General features: G+C 43.1%; 1 protein-coding gene across 1 annotated transcript in view; it reads right to left on the bottom strand.

The window, feature by feature from the left end:
* The window catches only part of RYR3 (ryanodine receptor 3), a 364723-nt gene that overhangs the window by 331468 nt on the left and 12147 nt on the right, over positions 1 to 21108 (bottom strand). Inside the window, exon 2 of the mRNA XM_060293473.1 lies at positions 3911 to 4018. Coding sequence (XP_060149456.1) covers positions 3911 to 4018 — 108 coding nt within the window. The remainder of the gene's footprint in view (positions 1 to 3910; positions 4019 to 21108) is intronic.

Genomic DNA, 21108 nt, shown 5'->3' with positions numbered 1-21108 from the left:
CATTGCCATAGGATGATGACGACTGAGGACTCAGGGAGATGGTGACATCCTTTTTAGCCCCAGGTCCTGCTGAAGGTGGTTGGGGACCTCACAAACCGTAGGTTCTATCAATCCAAAATGTGAAAATACCTTAATATTCGTATGCAGGGATTTTACATCAAACTCCAGCTATTTAATTGGCCACAGTGCCAAGCATCCATCTCTTGGTAATATTCCCAGAATAACATCAGATAGCATTTAATCAGCGGTAAAGTGACCCAAGGATGAGTTTAGCGACCGCGGACTCTGAGGGGCACTGACGTTCTCTGCCCCCAGGGCCTCCTCATCATTCATTCTCCTTTTCAACATAAAGCTGGGTCCCACAGGCCACTGGCGGTAGCTAAGGACATTTCCATAATAAACTCGGTCGTTAAACCAAGCTGGACACCTCTGTTTTCTTTGCCGGCCAAAGGAATTGCTGCAGAACCGTCTATCCTTGCAAAAAGGCTTCTATACGCTCATCAAACAAATAAACAAATAACCCACGTCATTTTTTTAAAAAAGTTCAGTTGCTGTGCAGCAGTGAACAGACACAAAAGGACCAGTTTATGCCTAGAAGGAAAAATGACCGTCTTCAAAGCAACCCGTTTGATGGCAGTCGTGATCATTAGGGAAAGTAATATCTGTTAAAAAGCAGTAAATGCCTGTTTCCAAACAGAATGGACTGGCATGCGGAGGAGGTGCAAACCCAGTCAAACATCCCCAGGCTCCCCGGAGAATCATTATGCTCTGTCGTGTTAACTCACTTCCTTCTTGATTTTTCCACTTTTTCTTTTTCTTCCCTGCTGAATATTATCATCTCAAATCAAATTAAGTACTAATAGTAAGTGGGCACAGCAGTCACTTCAGAAAAGCAAAACATTCAGGCTCAAGAGGTTATATAAAAATATTATTTCTCACTATAAAGATTGAGAGCCCAGATGGAATTGTGAGAGAGTTCCAAGGACTCTCAGTTATAGCAACGCTTCAGTTGTTATAACTTCAGTTACAGCAACTGAAGCTGCTGTTCAGGTAACTAGTGGAGCCACCAATAACTAATAAAATCTAAATCATTTAAAAAGAGTGCCCTCTCCTATCTGTACTCCAGCTCTCTTTTCAAATCCCTTCCTCTAGCTCTAAGACCTCTAGTTATTAATAATAATAGCAATAATGTATCAAGGTGGGAAGTAACTGTTGGAACGCTCTTTTCTTTGGTAAAATGGCACAAAACAGCCATATGACACATGGGGAAATTTCAGAGTCTGACCCAACATGCTGATTGTTATCCAATGACTTTTTAATATTAAAAATGTCATGGATAGTTTATTTTGGACTTGATTTTTCAAAGAGAATGGCTCCTCCAATAAGATTGAACATATTGGTTCTTAAATATTATAAATTAAAGATGGCCCCTGAAATATATAACTGTATGGAATACACTTCTGCTATAACACGGCTGGTAATTCAGGTATGTCTTATTCATATGTTCCAAAACTAAGAATTCAATCTTATTAAGTTGGCATTAGTATTCTGTTTGGAAAATGAATTGTTATTTATTCTTTTTCAAAAGACAAATCAAGTTAAGACTATTGTTTAAGTTCTTGGCAACAAAGAAGAGCAAGGGTTATAAACAGAACTTTTCAATTTACTTTGTCATCTATAGGATTCCCTGAACTACTCAAACTAAACGGTAAAGAAAAAGAAGTCCTTTGAAATGCACTTTGTGAACAAACAAGATAAGAGAATGCACACAAGATAATTCTCCAGTTAACACAGCTTCTCTCTATCTTCCCAATTTCTATACTGGGTCATATATTGGCAGGGTCTAGCTGATCTTGGTTGACACTGAAAGTGGTGATATTCCACATCAAGCAGGTTTCTCTCACCAAAGGTGTCTGTAAATCATGAGTTAAGTACACTAGAAAGAAAAGGGAACAATTAAAAAGTAATCTGGGGCTTCCCTGGTGGCGCAGTGGTTGAGAGTCCGCCTGCCGATGCAAGGGACACGGGTTCGTGCCCCGGTCTGGGAAGGTCCCACATGCCGCGGAGCGGCTGGGCCCGTGAGCCATGGCCGCTGAGCCTGTGCGTCCGGAGCCTCTGCTCTGCAGCGGGAGAGGTCACAACAGTGAGAGGCCCGCGTACCACAAAAAAAAGTAATCTGTTCCACTGAACTGGAAACGTTTGAGGGTATGTACCTAAGGAGGAAAGCATGGGGTACTGAGGTCTGTGTCAGGAGGAGGTGAACACAGGTTTCAGATTTCAGTGAACATCAAAAGAACAAAAACTCACCTGCGTTAATGCTCTAAGGAAAAGCTATTTTCAGGTGGCTGATGAAAGCATACTATTCTAAGCCGAAAGAGTAAAGAATCGCAAGTATTGGTGTTAAGGACCCTAGAAAACTAATTAAACATCCTAATTTTATAGATGAGAACGCTATGGCGCCAAGAGATTGGAAGACTTATGTAAGATCACATTAAGAGCCGCAAGATGACCCAAATGTAAACATTGGTTCTCTTGGGTCTACGGTCATTGTCTCTTCTACCACCAATGAGACACTTCTTTATGATGTATGAGTTCTTTCAAGTAATAAACTGTGCTAGGTCCTGCAAATACTCCTACCTATGTGCAGTATAAGATGCAAAAAATTAGATTTGTAATTATAGTACACAATGGTAAGAACTAGTTATTGACTGTTGCTCAGGCAAGGGCACCCATCCTAGACTTACGGGGTCAACAAAGGCTTCTCAGTCGACCTAATATCTAGACTCGTTCCTTGAAGGAGAAGTAAAGATTACATAAAGGAAGAGAAGAGGAGAAAGCTGTTTTACATGGAGGAAACAGCTGACACATATGATTGGGGGTAAAGAGAGTTGTCGTGTTTGAGGAAGTGAAGGGAATTCAACGTGGTTGGATCACTGAGTGCTTGGGGTGGGGGGGTGAGAGATGGGGCAGGAAAGGTAAGCAGGGCTCACCAAATCCTGAAGGCCTTTATGCCTAGTTAAGGAATTTGGGATTTCTCTTAAGGTAATGGGCAGACAGAGAATTTTAAAATAGTAAAGTGTAGTGATTAGATTTGCATTTTGGAAAGAACATTATGACAGTTGAGTGAAAAAAAAATCATAGGGGAGGTAGGCACAGAAGGAATCAAAGCAGTTAGTCTGAGGTAGTAACGCAGAAGATAAAGGACAGTCATCGAATAAAGTATCTAACGGGGGTGGAGAGGGGTGTTTGGACTTCAGATATACAGGCCATAGAATTAAAATACTTGATGCTAAATGCATATAAATAGATGTGGGTCATCAGTGAAAGGGTCAACATTACTCTGAAGTCTCTAGCCAAAGTCTTGCCTGGGAGACCTTTGGGAGACCATCATCCCTCAGTTAAAGACTTAGAGACAATTTTACCAACAACAGAAACTCAAGACAGCTTTGTACTTGCTCATCATGAGTGAAACTGTGGAAATCTGGGTACATGTCAAAGATTCTGCATTCTACAGGAAATCCTCTTCAAAATGCTGTAACCTGGTTGTGCTGCACTGAGACAGTCATAAATCTCTGATGAGACTTTCCCAAGAAAAAACAACCAGCCTAACAGGTATCCACACCCCACGTCCCAAGGCCCTTTCAGCCTCTCCATATTTCCCAGTGGATTATGGGCTCAATGTCCTATGCCCTGTTCAGGCAGCATTAATGATGGTCTATTTTCTGGTGGAAGTTCGTTAACCCAAAGGAAGCAGAGTTAGGGCTGCTAAGTAAGAGGAATAAGAGGATTGACTCAAGGAAACTAGAAAACTAAGGTTTTCTAGTTCAAAACTGGAGGAATGAATTGAATTGTGTACTTTTGGGCTATGGAGTATCCCAAACCCCACCAAGGACATAATTCAGGTACTCACCCCTTCGCCGCCATTTTCACCTGTGTTGGCAAGCATTTCCTGTAGGGCTCTGACAGAGAGGGACTGTTCCAGTACAAAATTGCAGACGCAGAGATCTGGAGGAACATACTGTGGAAATAAAACCAGAATGAGGATACCTACTCATATCAGTTGGGGATCAGTCACACAATAACATCTCAAGGGCAAAGAGCCTATGAATCAAAGTAACACTTGGATCGATGGATGGATGAATGAGTATAAAGGGTAGCTTTTTTTTTTTTTAATTCACGTTAAAATGGGTTTCAAGCTGGATTCTAAAGGATGAGGAGAAGAAAAGCCCTAAGTCTCAAGGGAACAGCGACCAAAATGTCAGGATCAGCTTGAGTAATGGCTGGGGGCACACATGGGAGAAGAATACACATCCAGCCTTGCTGAAGGAGCGAAGGCTGATCGACACTGATGTCTGGGTGGGACCAAAGGAAGAAAGTCACTGGGATCTCATCCACAATAATTTGTAGGAGGACAAGACCAGAATAGTGACCAAACACTCAGCAATAGTGACCAAAATAGGGAACCCAATTCCTTGTTAAGAAAATCTGGATGCCACAGTGTAAAAAGAGAGGATTAAGAGCTACATAAATTTAATTCTGAACAAAGAAATTGATGACCCCTACAACAATCATTCTAATTTATTATATGCTCAGGTAACACCATGATATTTTCAAACATTTCTCAATAACAGACAGCCTTCTCTGCAGATTGACTAGTAATAGCTAATGCTCATTGAGTACTTTTCTGTGCCAGGTATTGTTTTAAGTGCTTTGCTTATATTGGCTCATTTAATCTTCACAATCACTCCATGTATACATACTGTTTATCTCTCAGTTTACAGCCGAGGAAACTAAGGCACAGAGGAGTTAGGTCACCTGCCCAAGGTCATGGCTTACACTTGGGTGAGTTGGATTCAAATCTAGACACTCTGTCTCCAAATCCATACACTTAACTCTGTTCCTGCTGCTGATGAAAACATTACAGATTTTTTTCACAACTAGACCATTTTCTTTAATAAATTTATTTATTTATTCATTCATTCATTCATTTTTGGCTGCATTGGGTCTTTGTTACTCTGTGCAGGTTTTCTCTAGTTGCGGCGAGTGGGGGCTACTCTTTGTTGCTGTGCGTGGGCTTCTCATTGCGGTGGCTTCTCTTGTTGCGGAGCATGGGCTCTAGGTGCACGGGCTTCAGTAGTTGTGGCACGTGGGCTCAGTAGCTGTGGCGCACGGGCTTAGTTGCTCCACGGCATGTGGGATCTTCCCGGACCAGGGCTCGAACCCATGTCCCCTGCATTGGCAGGCGGATTCTCAACCACTGTGCCACCAGGGAAGCCCTAGACTATTTTCAATCAGCAAAGATTTAAGTTTTATATTTCTGCAAAACACAGTGCTTGGTATTGAGAAAGATATAAAAACATGCAAAACAAAATCAATGCTCTTCAGGAGTTTACAATCCGGTTCCACGATACATCATTTTCTTTGGGAACACAGCTTATAGTCACCTTGCACACCAAGCCTTTGTTTCCTCTGTGATATTGGCTGAACATTGACACCATCAGAGTAACAGGAATAAGGAATGAGGACCGGAAGTCACCCACAGCTATGTCTAACACTCCGAGACAGGTAACACTGTTTCTATGGAGCTCCAACTTAAAAGCTAAAAGCAAGCCTGCTATTAAAGCACATACAACCCCTCTGATTTTCAACATTTTCATTTTTTAAATAAAGATTATGGAATTGGTGATCTTTGATTTCCCTTTAATTTCCAAGTGTTTGTATTTGTACCTTCTTCCTCCTCTTCCCCAACCTCAATGCCCTCAAAAATAAACTGACGTCCCACTTGTCGGACCTGCCCACTCTTTCCCTTTAGTAAAGTTCTGAGACCCCCGTAAGCCAATAGTGGCTCATCCTATCCTGAAGGCTACTGGCCCATGGGTGACTTACATTTTGCCACTTAAATACTTTTCTACTTAGGATCTCTACAGTCAGAAATCCTAAAAACCCAGACTCCCTAGAATTCTGGTGTTACAGGAAATTGCCCAGTTCTCTTTATGAACATGATGTAACCAAGGAGAAACTGTATGTAACACGAGGAGACAACAGCCTTTATTTTACGTTTCTTGCTTCGTTGTCAACGTTTGTTCCTGCTGCAGGTAATTAACTCATTTGTATGAGACTTGAACAAGCAGACGGCTGGTGATGCAGGGCAAGGCTTCACATCAGGAAGTGTTTTTAGAGTACATATCGCATCATTACAAGTACCAGGCAATAATATGATAAAGTATTTCCCTAAAGACCATATGCCACAAATATATATAGTCCGACTCAGTCTCCCAAAAGACGATGCCACTCAGAAGATTTTACAGAGGTTTTTTTCCTACCACATCTTGGTCTTTCTTGATCTCATGTCACCAGAATAGGAAGCAAAAAGAGCTAGGGTTTGAGTGTGTCCACTTCCTCCTTCACTTCACTAGAGCATGCGATTTGGAGATTTCTCTATTCAGGAATGTCTACGGGTATGGCTGGTACTTTAAAGGGTGCGTTTTGGCTAATCCGCTGAACGACCCCAACATTCACGCTCACTTTTACAAGAACCCTATTTAGTCCAGTCTCTTTAAGACAGAAACGTTCACAGCTCCAAGTGCTAGAGATCCTGTCCTTATATGAGATTGTGTGATTCTGTCAGCTCTCTTTCCTCCTGTTCTGGTTTGCTTGGACAGGGATAGGCGTTCTCCCCCGGCAATGCCATCCCCCATCCTGATAGAGGACCATGGATACCAGACATGAGGCGTGCTCCAATTACATTTTTCTTTTCCCTCCAGAAGTTAAAAGTCCCAAGGTGGTCGTGATTTAATTCCTGGTACAGATGGGTACATTGACAGAGGGAGAGTGAGCACGGGGAGTGGGGGGAAGCATCTCACAGGGGAACACTGTATCTGCCACTGGTTTACATAGTTTCCTTACAGTTTAGTTTTTCTTCCTCTAGCGTGTGGTCCTGCCTGGACTCTCCATGCTTGGGGATAAGGTCACACCACTCCAAGAGCAGGCAGAACAACATGTGGGCAGCGGCAGGGGAGGGAACAGGGCAACAGAAATATCTGGAGGAAAACAAAATATAGCTAGCAACTTGTGACATGGAGTGCAGAGCACAGAGCCATCTGACCTGCTCCACCAGCTGCCATCCTTAATTACACTCCACACTGGCCTGAGCTCCCACCTCCACATTTGCCAAGAATAAGCCAAGGCCACTGGTCCATCAAAGCTAATTTGTTTGCAGCATGAGAATTCCCCCAGGAGGCCGGCTCATTGTGTCTGGGCTCTGGAGCCTGTGCGTCGGTCACTGCCTGCCAGGCGTGGGGCATGTGTTTGATGATTCTCAGCACGGAGAGAAGGGCTCTGTTGACATCTGTTCTGAAATAGCTCCTCATCACTCTCCCCAGCCCTGTCCTCAGCCTAGAGAAGCACCATGTTTCCAAATGTCCTACAGAAAACCTTGAGATGCCAGGGCTCTGCGTGAGCCAGGAGCTAGGTATTCATTTAACCCCACCGTGTAGAAAGCAGTGAAAGGGAAGGCCTATGGACCCTCCAAGTTCCGTAAGTCTATGTAACATATACCTCGCTGCACTCAATGTATTTTTCTGGGGCTTACTAAGTCCAAGAAGGTGGGAATTTAACACTCCTGTTATTGGATTCATTTAGCATTTTTCTACCTAGTACCCCACAATGTACACTCACCAGGGTACTAGTTTGTACAAGGCAATCCTTCAGGGGAACGAAGAGAAGAAATAGTTAACAGAAACAGGGATGTTCTCCCTCTATTACGCTGTTAACCACAGTCGCTGTGGCTTACATAGTTCTTCACGCAACGCAGTCTGTTTCCCTAGATTGTGGGTATCTTGCAAAATCTGTGTCTGACTCTACTTTTGCTATCCTTAGTAGACAGAACAGCAAGTGCGCAACTCAAGCCTTCTTGAGCTGACTCTGTGTGTCCTAGACTATCCGAGAGTATGTGACCGATGGTAGCGGTGGTTGCAGCGCTAAGCATGCACTTGCCTATTGAGCCTCTTCCCCAAGCCTCCTGCTTAAGATTCAAGGGACCCTTCTTCTCTCATCGTCATGGGTCTCCTCCCACTTCCCTGTTAGCCCATCTGGCTCTCCTATGGCCGCGCCTCAATAATATACCCTGTAAGTGCGGCAATGGCTTTGAATGAAAAGCAGTACAGGTTATATTGGCTAAGAGCGAACCCTCTAGCACAGGATTGCCTGAGGTCCTATCTCTGTTCAACCGCTTATTAGCTGAATGACGTTAGGCAGATAACTTAGTCTCTTTGCCTCAGTTTCCTTACCTGTAAAGTAGAGATCTGATAGTACCCACTTCTCAGAATAAACTAATTTTTTATATTTAAAGAACTTACGATATGGTCTGGCACATAGTAAGTACTCAATAAATGTCAAATGTTGTCCACACAGGGCAGTGAAATCCACATATCAATAACTCACTTAAATGTTTATGTATATATCTACTATTTCTGAAGTTCTTATTTTGTGTAAGGATAAGGCAAAATCCCTGCTCTTCAAGGTTGTGCGGTCTCGTGGAGAATTGAGGGAGCAAACGGAAAATTTCCAAAGTATGATTCAAAAGGCCCATAGGTGGGTAAGGAAGCATGAGGAAGCACCCAGAGTTGAACAGGGCTGGAGTGGAGAGGGGGGAGGGGGAGGGGAACAAGCAAAGGGAGGGGAGAGGTGAGGCTGAGAAAGACGTAGGTGCTAGACTGAGGGTCTTGAGTCATCCTGCCAAGGATTTTGGACTCTGTCTTCAGTGCAATAGCCTACATTCAAGGAAGTGACCAAATCAAATGTGCACCTTTGAAAGATCACTGCAGGTCCAGTGTGAAGTGGGCTAGACCAAGGCAGAGAAACTAGTTAGGAAGTTGTTGCAATAAACTGGTTACAAGGGGACAATGGCATGAATTAAAATAATGGTAGTTGAAATGGAGATAAAGCAGTGAATTTGAAAAATCTTCAGAAGTTCAGAGAGAGAAGATCTGGTGACTACTTGGACATAGGAGAGGAGTGGAAGATAACCGGTGTTTCTATCGGATGGAAAAAGAGTGCAAAAAAGAATTCAGGTAGAACAAGCCACACCAAGGGTCAAAAGTACCATGAAGACAGTAACTGCACTTGGCAAATTGTCCCTGGATCTCCATTTGGGCAACAGAATGATGATGGGAGAGCAAAGTCTCTGTGATGATGTAGTGGTATCCCTGCAGGTGTCAGCAGAGGAAGGCTCACCTGGGAGAAGAGGAGGAACCTGAGAGAATGACACATGTTTTCCACAAAAGGAGAATTCCTGGAGACCCAGCAACCAAAGTCAGCCCAAGTAAACTTACTTCCCTTTCCCATGTCCATTAGGCAGTCAGCCAGTATTTAGAGAAACTAACAGTATGCATGCAGTATTGTACTAGCTGCTGTGGGGAACAAAAGAGAAAAGACATGGTTTCTATCCTTTAAGGAATTCTTAAGCTATTTGAAGAGACAGATCTACCATAGATGAGACTTTATGAAACAATAAAAAAGTTTACATTCAGTGCTAAATTGGAGAGTATATGTCTTACAGGACCAAGAGGCCTCTCAGCCATGTTGGGGATGGGGAAAGGCCAGCCCAGGCTGGAGCGTGGCCTAAAGAGGGTTTACGTGGGCAAGTGGCTCCTGGCACAGAGCCAGAACTCAAATTTTTGTTTAATGAATGAACAAGATGGGAGAGTTATCCTTCCATTTCCTTGTGTGGATTCTTCCCTTCTGTTTAAAATTCCATTCATTGAAGCAGCATTTTTAAGTTATAGGCTTTCCAGAACCTCTGTCCTTACTTCCCTTTGCTTTTTCACCTAATTCACCATCCTCCCAACTCACCTCCATGGGCACCATGTCTGCTGGCAAGAGGCAGAGCTGGACGCTGTCCCCAGTGGTCTGGCTTCTACACGCCTTGTCTGTTCCATTTCACCACAGTGCCTCCCACAGGACTGAAAACCATCTCCCTATGATGGCTCAATGCAGTCCTACTCAAAGACTATGGATGAGAAGACTTCCCAAGCCCTCGGGGGCAGAAAATTATCCTCTCCTCCAGAAAATGTTCCAGGTCAATCTGGCCCCACTAGGTACAGTGTGGCATTGGATAAGACCAACTTTCTATGGGTGAGCACCACGATGGCTAGAGATGGGACATGTAGCTTGTATTTCAGGAGCTTTAAGCACTTCACAGACATGATCTCATCCACCTACAGCAGACGTGAGCTCATTTGTGGACTGCCTCTCTGTTATTGATAATACATAATTATTTGTATTGTGTTTATACTTCAAAGGCAGAGCCGATCGTTAACCAAACTAACACCTACATCTCATCCCAAGCAGGTTTTAAGTATTTATGCAGTTAAGCGCCTTTTAAATCTACCTTTGTCACCTCTGCTGAGTTTTTGATAGATTATAATGAAGAAAGTTATATAGTGAATATTTAAACCTGAAGCTGTTGCCCAGTCTCTGTATTTCTACAAAAATAGTTGGTGGCTTTACAACTATTTTAGAGGTGGGTCAACTGAGATACAAAGGAATTAGGTAAAACTTATATGGGCAAGTGGAGAAATAAGAATAGAATTCATATATACATTTAAAATGTATCTATTTACCTATCTATATAATTGTAGCAGGTACTGTACTAAATCCTCTATAAATATTACCTCATTTAACTCTTACATCAACTCTTTTAGCAAAAAGATTATAGATAGACAGTTTATAAATGAGAAGACTGAGACTCAGAAAGGTTGAAACACTTCCCCACAACCACATGCTGAGAATAGCATTTAAATCGGGAATTCCAAGCTCAACACTTTCTGATACTGTGTCAATATTCCTGAAGAGAAGGTTCTCATCCTTATACGAACATTGTGTTGTGGAACTCTAATTCTACTAGGCTACCTCCTCCCAATTCTTTTTTTTTTTTTTTTTTTTTTGCCACACCGAGCGGCATGTGGGGATCTTAGTTTCCCAACCAGGAATCGAACCCCTGCCCCCTGCAGTGGAAGCACGGAGTCTTAACCACTGGACCGCAAGGGAAGTCTCCTCCCAATTCTCATACTTTAATAATTTAAGGACTTCATATTAGGTTCTTGACTATCTCAGGAAGAGTTCTCTACTCTGGAATGGCTACTGCAAAGATTACGGGCTGCAGTTTGTGGGACTATCGGGACTTAAGAGCTTTCTAAAATTGAGATTCCTGGCAAGCACGCTCATTTCCCTCTTCATGCAGTTCTGAAATCTGAAACCAACTTACCACGTAAGCTCTCTCTTCCAAAAAGCAATTCAACTCTGGGCATGATGGGACAAGTTTCCACCAAGGACATACATGTGGAGATTTTAAACGTGTGTACGTCCAGATTTTAAACATGTCGAGGGAAGAGACTTTGCCTATCTTTGTTAAAAGCTATCATGAAACGAGTTTAAAATGTATAAAACTTCGTTTAATAAAAATATATTTTGCTATGGAAAAGGATCTTTCAGAAAGGTCTTTCTGAAAATATATACAGAAACTATTCGAAACATTTGAGTTCCAATTTTTGCCTGAACTTTGCTAACAAAACCCATTATCCGTAAACAGTAAGGCACACAGAATTTAAACTTATAGCTGGAAAACATCCCTTCTGGGCAGAGAGGAGAAAGATTCTACTATCTTTTAAAGGAATGAAGTGAAGAAGGTGCCTCCTGATGCCCGAGGAATCAACCACAGGAAGGCAATGCTCTCAGTATCCTCCAGTCTCTTGGCGGTTCTTCATTCTAGGGAACAGTGAGCATCCCTGGGAGGACTGACAGCTGTGGAAAATCACTACCACAGCACAAGGAGACTTACGAAGCAAAATCACTCACGGTCGTGAGCAGAACAACTGCAGCATCTGACGCCATGCTGGCCTGAGGTTTTACTTCAAGAAAGAGGGAGTATTCAGAAGGAAAGGGATGGAATAAGTTGATTATGCATAAGGGAGAGGAAGATTACCAAGTTACAGAAAGCTGTTGATATTTTAAAAAAATAAAATAATAAGCTTCTACTAGGGAGTTAAATATTTACTTGAGCAGAACACTTGCTGAAACACTTCCTACGTGAGCGAGGAGCCACTGCCGCCTAGAAGCAGGAAATCCAAATTGCAGGACCAATATCCTTTGACAAAAGTCCTGCCAAGAAATACCAGCCCAAAGTGATAAAGAACTAAAAACACCCACAATCACTGTTTCTTTGCCTCATCCCTCAAATGCCCAGATATTGGCTGTTTAATTCACACTGATCCACGGATCCATTACAGTCTAGCCTCTCATAGGGAGAATGTTTATGAATTCAAGTAAGAGCCACACTTGCAACATCAACTATCCTTTTGATGATGCTCAGAGATTTCTCACAAGAGGTAACACAAATAAGCTTGTTTTGGAAGTGTGAATGCAGTTGGCCCAAGCATCTCCCGGGCAAGGCTGCTAACATTTCAGATTCCTGGCACCCTTCTCCAGGTGGTACTTGAAAAGAATCTCCCAGGTGATTCTGAAGCAGGATGTCTCTGACCCCAATTTGAAAGATACTGTAGAGTAACCGGACCAAACAAGTAAAGTCAGGTCCCTGGACAGTAACTGATTCTTACTCTAGATCTTTCATTAAACGAGTTCAATTCATCAAAATACAAGAATTTCTTTCAAATGAATAACCCAATAATTTGAAATCCACATAATTGTTGTTTTTATGATCTTGCCTGCTATGGCCCCAACCAAGAGTAATGCTGAGGTACCCTGGACGCCTCTATTCTGCAAGCATCAGTTGTTTCTGGTACATAGGAAAAATGTCACCAAGAGCCTGGCAAAAATCAGTGCTGTGAAGCTTGTGTTCTTTAAAATAAGGAAGAAGGGGCGGCCAAAGAATCAGAGTCAAAACGCTGGGCAGCTGGCTTGTACAACTGCCTGCTGGGAAAATGCATCACTCACAGGCTGGTTGACTTGGGTCTTGATTGAGCCAAGTTTTGCCTCCCTGCCTGGCACGGTCGGCATGTAGAATAACAAAGGTGCCAAAAGGTAGAAATGTGGAACACTTGCACCTGGAAAAAACAAGCTGTGCGGAGGAGCAGCAAACAATACCCACTGTTTATAGACGGAGATAGCGGAAACAATGACTCTTTATACGGCCCTAAAAAAAAATACGGTCATAAATGAAACTCTAGCTTAATGAGTAGCACAGGCAATACAAAACGCTCTGTGGTAAGGAATGGGACCCTAATTTGCTAGCTTTCAATGGGATCTACTGTGAGAAACTGAAGTTGTTATTCCGAAGAGCTTACGTATTGGGAAAAAAAGCAGAGCTCAGGAAAGAGGAAAGGCAGCATGTCAGTAAGGAGACGAAACCAGCATATGTGTTCCATGTGCCATGAATAAATTAGGGGTACCAGCCTCAGCAGGAGGAACAGCACAGGGTACAGGATGGTGGAGTCGGAATGAGGTGTGACAGACAGAAATATCAAGAGATGAGATCAAAGCTGAGGGGGGCGGACTGGCAGGAAAGTCTAGTCTCAACCTAATGTTTGTGTTTTAGTCTCCAGCTTGGTTTCCTTTAGTTTTGGTGGGAGGAACACTGACCAGCAGTGTATATATTCCTTGGCAATTCCACTTGCCCTCTCCTCCCTTTTGGGAAATGACGTGTTTGTCAGAGAATTTAGAAACCATGGCAAAGCTTTTCTCCATGGCAAGGCACTTCTCCATTTCCTCCAGCAGTGGTATCCAGCAGCTTCAGGAGGGGACAATGTGTGTCTCTTGGCCTCTCATCACATACAGGAAGGGGAAGATTGAGGAAAGCCTTCTGAAGAGCCCACAAGAGAAGAGACAATGCCAAGCTCAACTAAAGGCTGATGGAACAGAGACACCGTGTACGCAATGGCAGCTCTGTCCCCTTAGGTGCAATGCTCACCACTATTATTATCGGGAAGAACCTCCTGTGTACTGAGTCCTGCTTGATTACAGTAACAGCTCCATGAGGCTCTGGATCTGAAGTGGATAAAGCTCGGGGTGCCAAAGGGCAAGGACGACAGCTTGGCTTCCAAATGGTCTGAATTTTTTTCCCAATGCCTCCTTCCCACTCTCAGATTGAATCCAAATTCCAATGTGCAAATGCAGTTTTTACTTTTTGTCCCCTCCATGGAAGTTTTGTTTTGGAAAAAATAAACATGTCACTATAAACTAAGTTCTGGATTCAAATTTTTTCTTTTGGCAGGAGTATATGGATAGACGTTCATAAAAGTTTCAGTTTTAAAAAGCCTTTGTGGAAATCAATAACAGTTATAAATACTTTTCTCCAATATGGAAGAAGTCCTCCTATATCCTACCCCCTTCAACTGCCTCATAGTGTCTGAGCTAAACTACTACCACTAGATATTTACATGTGCAAGGATTAGTATCACATGCCCCCATTTACAAGGGGACATGTAATATTCAACACAGATATTTTAAAACATGTATACTAGAGAGGGATTTAGCATGCCAGTCAGAAGTAGCTGCATGAGTTAAAAATGTTCATTTAATAATAAGCACTGCTTCAGTGGAGTGGGCTATATCTACTTCAGTAGTGCCACCCTTACCAGGAAGCATTCCAAGTATGAAGGATGAACAAACATCAAAACGCTCATTCAACTGTGGAGACGTGTTGGGTTCCATTCTCTCCAAACCGTCTCCCATTGAAGTCACTGATACCTTTCACTCAGGTCGTGAGCCAGCTTTGATAAACACAAGGAAACCAGTAGGAGACTCAGTCTCTTCCTATTTGAACCCAACCCGTCACTCAGCATCCGGTGAAGGTGACCAGGAAATACCATGTCAAATACTGCCTCTGCCCAACCATCCAAGTTCACGCGACAGAACCTTCACTTCAGTTCCCTTCCTTATCCGCGCTAGACAACTAAGCCAGGTTAGTGAGGTTTCCCATCAACAATGAGGACAGAGAATAGGTGTTGCAGGGCACATTACTCAGGAGGGAAGGGGAAAGGGAAAACCTCATCAGGAGTTACCTCCAACACACAATGGTTGTGTCAACCATTGGTGCCATGAGAGAGGATGAACACACTGACAGAAGCTGAAACAGCAATGCCACACCTCAGAAAGGAAAGTCCTTGCTCATGGTGACCCAAGATAAGTTTGTCAGACCTTATGATGAAGATAAACGTCTCAAATTAGGACTTCCCTGGTGGGGCAGTGGTTAAGAATCTGTCTGCCAATACAGGGGACACAGGTTCGGTCCCTGGTCTGGGAAGATCCCACATGCTGTGGAGCAACTAAGCCCGTGCACCACAACTACTGAGCCCATGCTCTAGAGCCCACAAGCCACAACTACTGAGCCCACGTGCCAGAACTACTGAAGCCTGTGTGCCTAGAGCCCGTGCTCCACAACAAGAGAAGGCACTGCAACGAGAAGCCCGCGCGCCGCAACGAAGAGTAGCCCTGGCTCGCCGCAACTAGAGAAAGCCTGTGCGCAGCAACAAAGACCCAACGCAGCCAAAATTTAATTAATTAATTTTTAAAAGTGTCTCAAATTAGTCAGTTGCTCTCCAGCGGCATTTGTCCTTATGTCCTAGTGAATAAGATGAAGATGAGCGCCATGTCTGGCTTTCTAGTAAACGTGGACATTTTGGCAAAGAAGCAAGTTCATTCATTACTACGGCAATTCGAAACTTTTCATGGCAGGCTGTAGGTAAGGGTGAACATGATACTAACGAAGCCAAGGTCGGTGGTAGCTTTGCCTCGTTTTGTGATGACATCTAGCTACTTTGTCATTACTTAGTCAAACAAGGAAACAGATGTATAAGGCCGACGACTGCAAATTCAGACCTTCCACAATTTCTGAAAGTGAGGTCTGTGGACCACCTGCATAAGAACCAGACAGGAGTTTGTTTGAAAAAAAATAAAAGCAGATTTCTGGCCCTACGCAAGACAAGGCTGGGGATTGAAGGATATGCTCATTCCAGTTTGAGAACCTCAGCCTTTCTGGGTGAGCTCAGTGCCAAAGCTCACAGGTGCTGGCTAGGATCATCATCTTCAAGGATAAAGCATTCATGACACAATTTACCTGGGAAATCAGGGAGTGAGCGAAACCACAGTGCTCATTTTTCAAACTGAAAGGTGATCAGAGGAGGTCCTGGAAACTTCTGCATGAACATCAAAAAGTTCTCATCTTTCTTGGCTGTAATTTTTCACAAAAAAAGTAATTCCCTTTAGCTGTTTACTAAGAGGTTCTGCTGAATGACAACAGTAAGCCTTCTTGCGTTCACTCAGTCTCAGAGTTTGCATTAAATTCTAAAACCTCTCCTCATCTTTAGGTAAAAGAAGAATTGTTTGAACCTAGATGCTACAGCTTACCAGGGTAATGATTCAGATTTCAAGTCTCAAGTGACTGCCCTTGGGATGGAAGAGGTGGGGTGGAAATCAATTATTCCGCCCTCAGTGCTCTGAGGCAGTACTGTACCTGAACCGCCCCAAAGAGATGATAATCTATTCTATTTTGAAGTAGAAATATGTTGGGATATATAGCGAAGTGCTAAAGTAGCGCTTAAGGCAAAAGTCTTTGATGAAAGCGCTCTAATGAGAAATGGATCATTAGGGTCAAGGGTTTTAAAATCCTGTCAACCACTCAATAGCTCAAAAAGAACAGTCAGACAGAGGCTTACAAACAGCTTTCCTGTACCAGTCGTTCTCATCTAAAGGCTTTGCATAAAGCTGAGCTGAGTTTAAGTGGAATGGAAGAAAAATGATTGGAAAACATACTGACAGAGAAAGCAGCTAATCCTGGGATGACTGTTTTAAAAACAATTTGTAATCACTCCCTGAAATAAGTTGGATGAAGAAACACAAATTAATTCTCCATAGCATTCTGAATTATTTAAAATCAACTATTTGCTACACAACAGGAATTTAAGAGCAAACAAGATTTGTTTCCAAATGACTCGTAAAATGTTTCAGTTCATGTAGTTTGTTCAGGTCACTTTAAAATCTACTCAACGAACTACTGAAAAGTAGAGAAATAAAGTTGTCAACTGTCTGTAAATCTTAACTTCTAAAACAATTTTAAACATTTCCTTTACAAAACTCTCCTCATGCAGTGGCTGGCAAATCAGATCCTAGAGGTTATTTTGTGTAACATTTTAAAGCACGTTGGAGGGAGAGCAAAACCAGATCTCTTGAATCACTATTCCGTTCTTTGTAAACAATACTTTCATCTGTGAATTATGAATACGCACATCATTTCAAAAGATCACATAAGAGGTCATCAGCATGGCTTAGGTTTTATCCCCAGGTTTTAAAACACCCACAAGGAATGAAAATGATGGATGTAACATGCCTTGGGTTTTTGACTCAAATTCTAACACGAACGCAATGCATCATTTTAATTCCATGTAAAAGTAACAACTGGAAGAGAGATGTTCCCCCAATCACAGAAAGAAAAGGCAAGTCTTTGTGGTCTAATTAGTAAGTTCAAGAGTTGGGGGAGGAAGAAAAAATACTGCTAATCAAGACCAAAATAGCAGCTATTAGGTCTGAAGAGCAAAGTACTAAGCGCTGCAGAGGAGCCCGGGTATGAATAACACCTACTCATAATTCACCTGGGGCCATTTGCCTGCTGTGAACAAGTAAATGACAAATGAGCAGCACAGCAATGGTGCCACTTTACGCACTGAATAAATTCTTTGTGAAGATGCCCACCACTAAAGGTACAGGCTGTCTTTAAAGAAAAAGAGGGGACGGTATTGCCTCAAGCAGATAAGTTATCAACACAGTATTAATAACTCAAATAGTAAGAAGGACAATATAGACGAGAGGAGATCTCAGGGTTGACACTTTTTTCCTTCTCTTTAACTAGGTCCTCGGATCCGGCAACTGACAAATGCATTAATAAACTTGACATGCGTTGCTCTCGACTTCTATGCTATTCCTTTGGATATCTGTTTCCCTTCTCGTCTCTTAACCGTTAGAAACAGCAGAGCGTGAGGCTCAATGTGGATGCAGAAATGGAAAGAAGACTTCTGGAAAGAAAACCATTTAGCTGCCGAATGGGAAGAACTGGACCATGGAGCCACGATTTTCAGAATCTGAGCATCCCTAGGATTAGACTCCAACCCTTCGACTTGATGAATTCACATATGGACCAGTAGGAAATGAGCCCTTTATCCTGCCTACACAAAACAATAGTCCCTGACCCAGTGTGAACAATCTTCCCTTGGCGCCCCCTTCATTCCACATGCTTATTCTCTCATTCTTCAGATAACTTGGGCTTAGGAGGTTGGGTCTGTGTCCTTCTCCTTCCCGGGACTGTTTCTAGATCACTGCTCTTCCACAAGTTAACTCCTTCTCCTTTAAGCAATCTGTGCCTGGAGACATCACCCTTTGCTGCCTCCCTTTTTGCTATTTGTTTATTTCTGTGACCTTCCCATCTTCACTGAACTCTCTGGCCCTTTTTCGTTCCCACTCTTGCTGATTAGAACACTCACATTGCTATTTCTTGAACTGTGTGCTCCCCCCAAATATATGCTGAAGTCTTGACCCCCAGCAACTGTTAATATGACCTGATTTGAAAATAGGGGCTTTACAGATGTAATCAAGTTAAGATGACGTCATTAGGGTGGGACTTAATCCAATAGGACTGATTTCCTTACAAGAAGGGGAAGACGCCATGTGAAGACACACGCACAGAAAAGGGCCATATAAAGATGGAGGCAGAGATTGGGGGTATGCTGTCACAAACCAAGGAACACCTGGGCTGCCAGAAACTAGAATGGGCAAGGAGGATCCTCCCACAGAGGCTTCGGAGGGAGCACAGCTCTGTTCACACCTTGATTTCAGACTTCTAGCCTCCAGAACTGTAAGAGAATAAACTTCTGTTGTCTGAAGCCACCTAGTTTATGCTAATTTGTTACAGTAGCCCTAGGAAACTAACGGGCTCTATGAATAATCTATCCCATATTACAGCTTCGCAGTTATTTTGCTTCTTCTTCATCAGTGATCTTCTATACTGTAGTTCAGCCACCCTCTTTCATGGTCATACACCCGGGGCCTAGTTTCAGCCAAACTGCTCTACTCGGAAACCTCTGATGGACGCACCCCACTATTTAACCATGCAGTCCCCTTTCAGCGGGCTTCCTTACTCAATTACTCTCATCACTATTTACACCCCTTAATCCTTTTCACTCACACAGTCTCCTCCTATCTTTAGTTCTTTCCTCATTCAGCCTAAATTCCAAGATTCCATGGTCCAGTCTCCTAAACTCTCTTGCCGTTTTGACACTTACCCCACTCACCTGGCAACGCTCTGACCCTGGCAGAATTTAACTATCCGCCTTCTCCATGCCTGCGCTGGGCCTGCGGAGAGCTGCTGCACAAGATGACACAATTCAGAAAATTGGTAGCGCTGGAAAGTCATGGTTACCAACCTCAGCTGGCCCTCCCTGCTGTGCCCTCACACCTCTAGGCGGCTCACTCACCAAAACTTTCTGCACAAAACCTACAGGTCTCCTCCCAGCCTTGCCTTCTTCCTCTTCAGTGGAGTAGGAGGTCTTCCTTGCTTGAAGGCCAGTTCCTCATCTCTGTTCTTAATACCAGCCCTTTCCACTGTATCAGCCATTTGCACACTAAAGCATCCCTTCCCTCTTCTGCATCTCCTTCTTCTCTTTCTCCACTTGTACCTTTCCATCAGCATGGGAACATGCTTAAGACTTAAGCACACTTGAGCCTTTTCTATTACAAAAATCCTTCCATCCTCTGACTCTCTCCAGCCGTCACTCTCTTTCAGAGACTTCTGCACTGGCTGTCTTTATTTTGTCTTTATTTTCTGCTTGCGCTCCACCTCGGCTAAACTGGCTCTGCCCTTGTCACCCCACTGAGCGAGCTCTCACCAAGACTACCATTGGCCTCTGTGTCACTACATCTAATGGACACATTCCAAACTCACATTACTTTGCCTCCAAGGGACATCCTACCCTATTGACCATACTCCTTCTTGACACTCTTCCCGTGATTTCTGTGGCTTCTATGACATTGTCAATGCCTATTTTCCCTCTGATCTCTTAGGTTTCTCCTCCTCCTTCTCTGTGCTGTGTTTCTCTTCCTCTACTCATCTTTAAATATCTACATTTTCCAAGCCCTCTTCTCTTCCCTTCTTAATCCATATTTTTTCCCCTCTCAAAGCTTGATTTGCTATCCTTAAGCCAATATCTCCTAAATATTATCTCCATTCCAACCTCTCTGATCCATACATCCAGATGCCTATCAAAGTTTCCTCTTGGATGCTTTCCAGGCCTTTTGAATTCGATATGCCCCAAATCCAGTTCATAAGCACTATCTGTCCTAACACTTTCCTTCTCCCATATGCCCTATTTCACTAAACAACATGTCATCCATAGGCAGCTAACTCGAGTTACACTTGACTCCTCCCACTTTGATCCCTTCACCACCCTATACGTCCCATTAACCACACCTGAAGTCAATTTAATCCCTGTCTATTCACGTCCTTTTTACATATGAAGGACCTATACAGTTTCCACAAGTTCATGTTTTCGCCTGACGATCAGCCCGTTTGTGTTCAACTCCCATCTTTGCTGCTTCAAAACCTGTGCCCTCGCCTCTTCTCTTTTGCATATGCCAAAGCTGCTCTCAGTTAATTCCCTCACTAACAGTGCCATATGTTAGTCCCCCCCTCCCTGCCTTTTCTTTTATGGCTTCAGTCTCTCCTTCTCTACGGCCTCCTTTTTCTCTGCCTAAAACATGCCTGTCTCTCTCATCATGGAAACTCCTTCTTTATAACCCAGATTTTGCTTCAACACCATTTTGTCTTCTTTTAACTCTCAGCTGCTTCACAGAGCAGTGAACACTCACTGAAGAGGTTCTGGTTCAGGTAACAGTGGAGAAGCTTACAGCAGAATAATCTTCCTGACAATAACAATTATAAATTTTGGAAACACATTAAAAAGATAACTGTTTGAAGGTACTGGAGAGCAATCTAAAGCCAGAGGGAAAAATATGACTCTTGAAAGAAGGGAAGCCAAGCAGGTGATATGCACATTTAATTAAAATTTCCCCTGAGGCCACTCCCTTGTTTATGGATTTTATAGGGGA

The sequence above is a fragment of the Globicephala melas genome, chromosome 2, assembly GCF_963455315.2.
Source record: "Globicephala melas chromosome 2, mGloMel1.2, whole genome shotgun sequence".
Classification (NCBI taxonomy): domain Eukaryota; kingdom Metazoa; phylum Chordata; class Mammalia; order Artiodactyla; family Delphinidae; genus Globicephala; species Globicephala melas.
The sequence above is the reverse complement of the archived record's forward strand: the minus strand, read 5'-3'. Positions and strand labels throughout refer to the sequence as shown.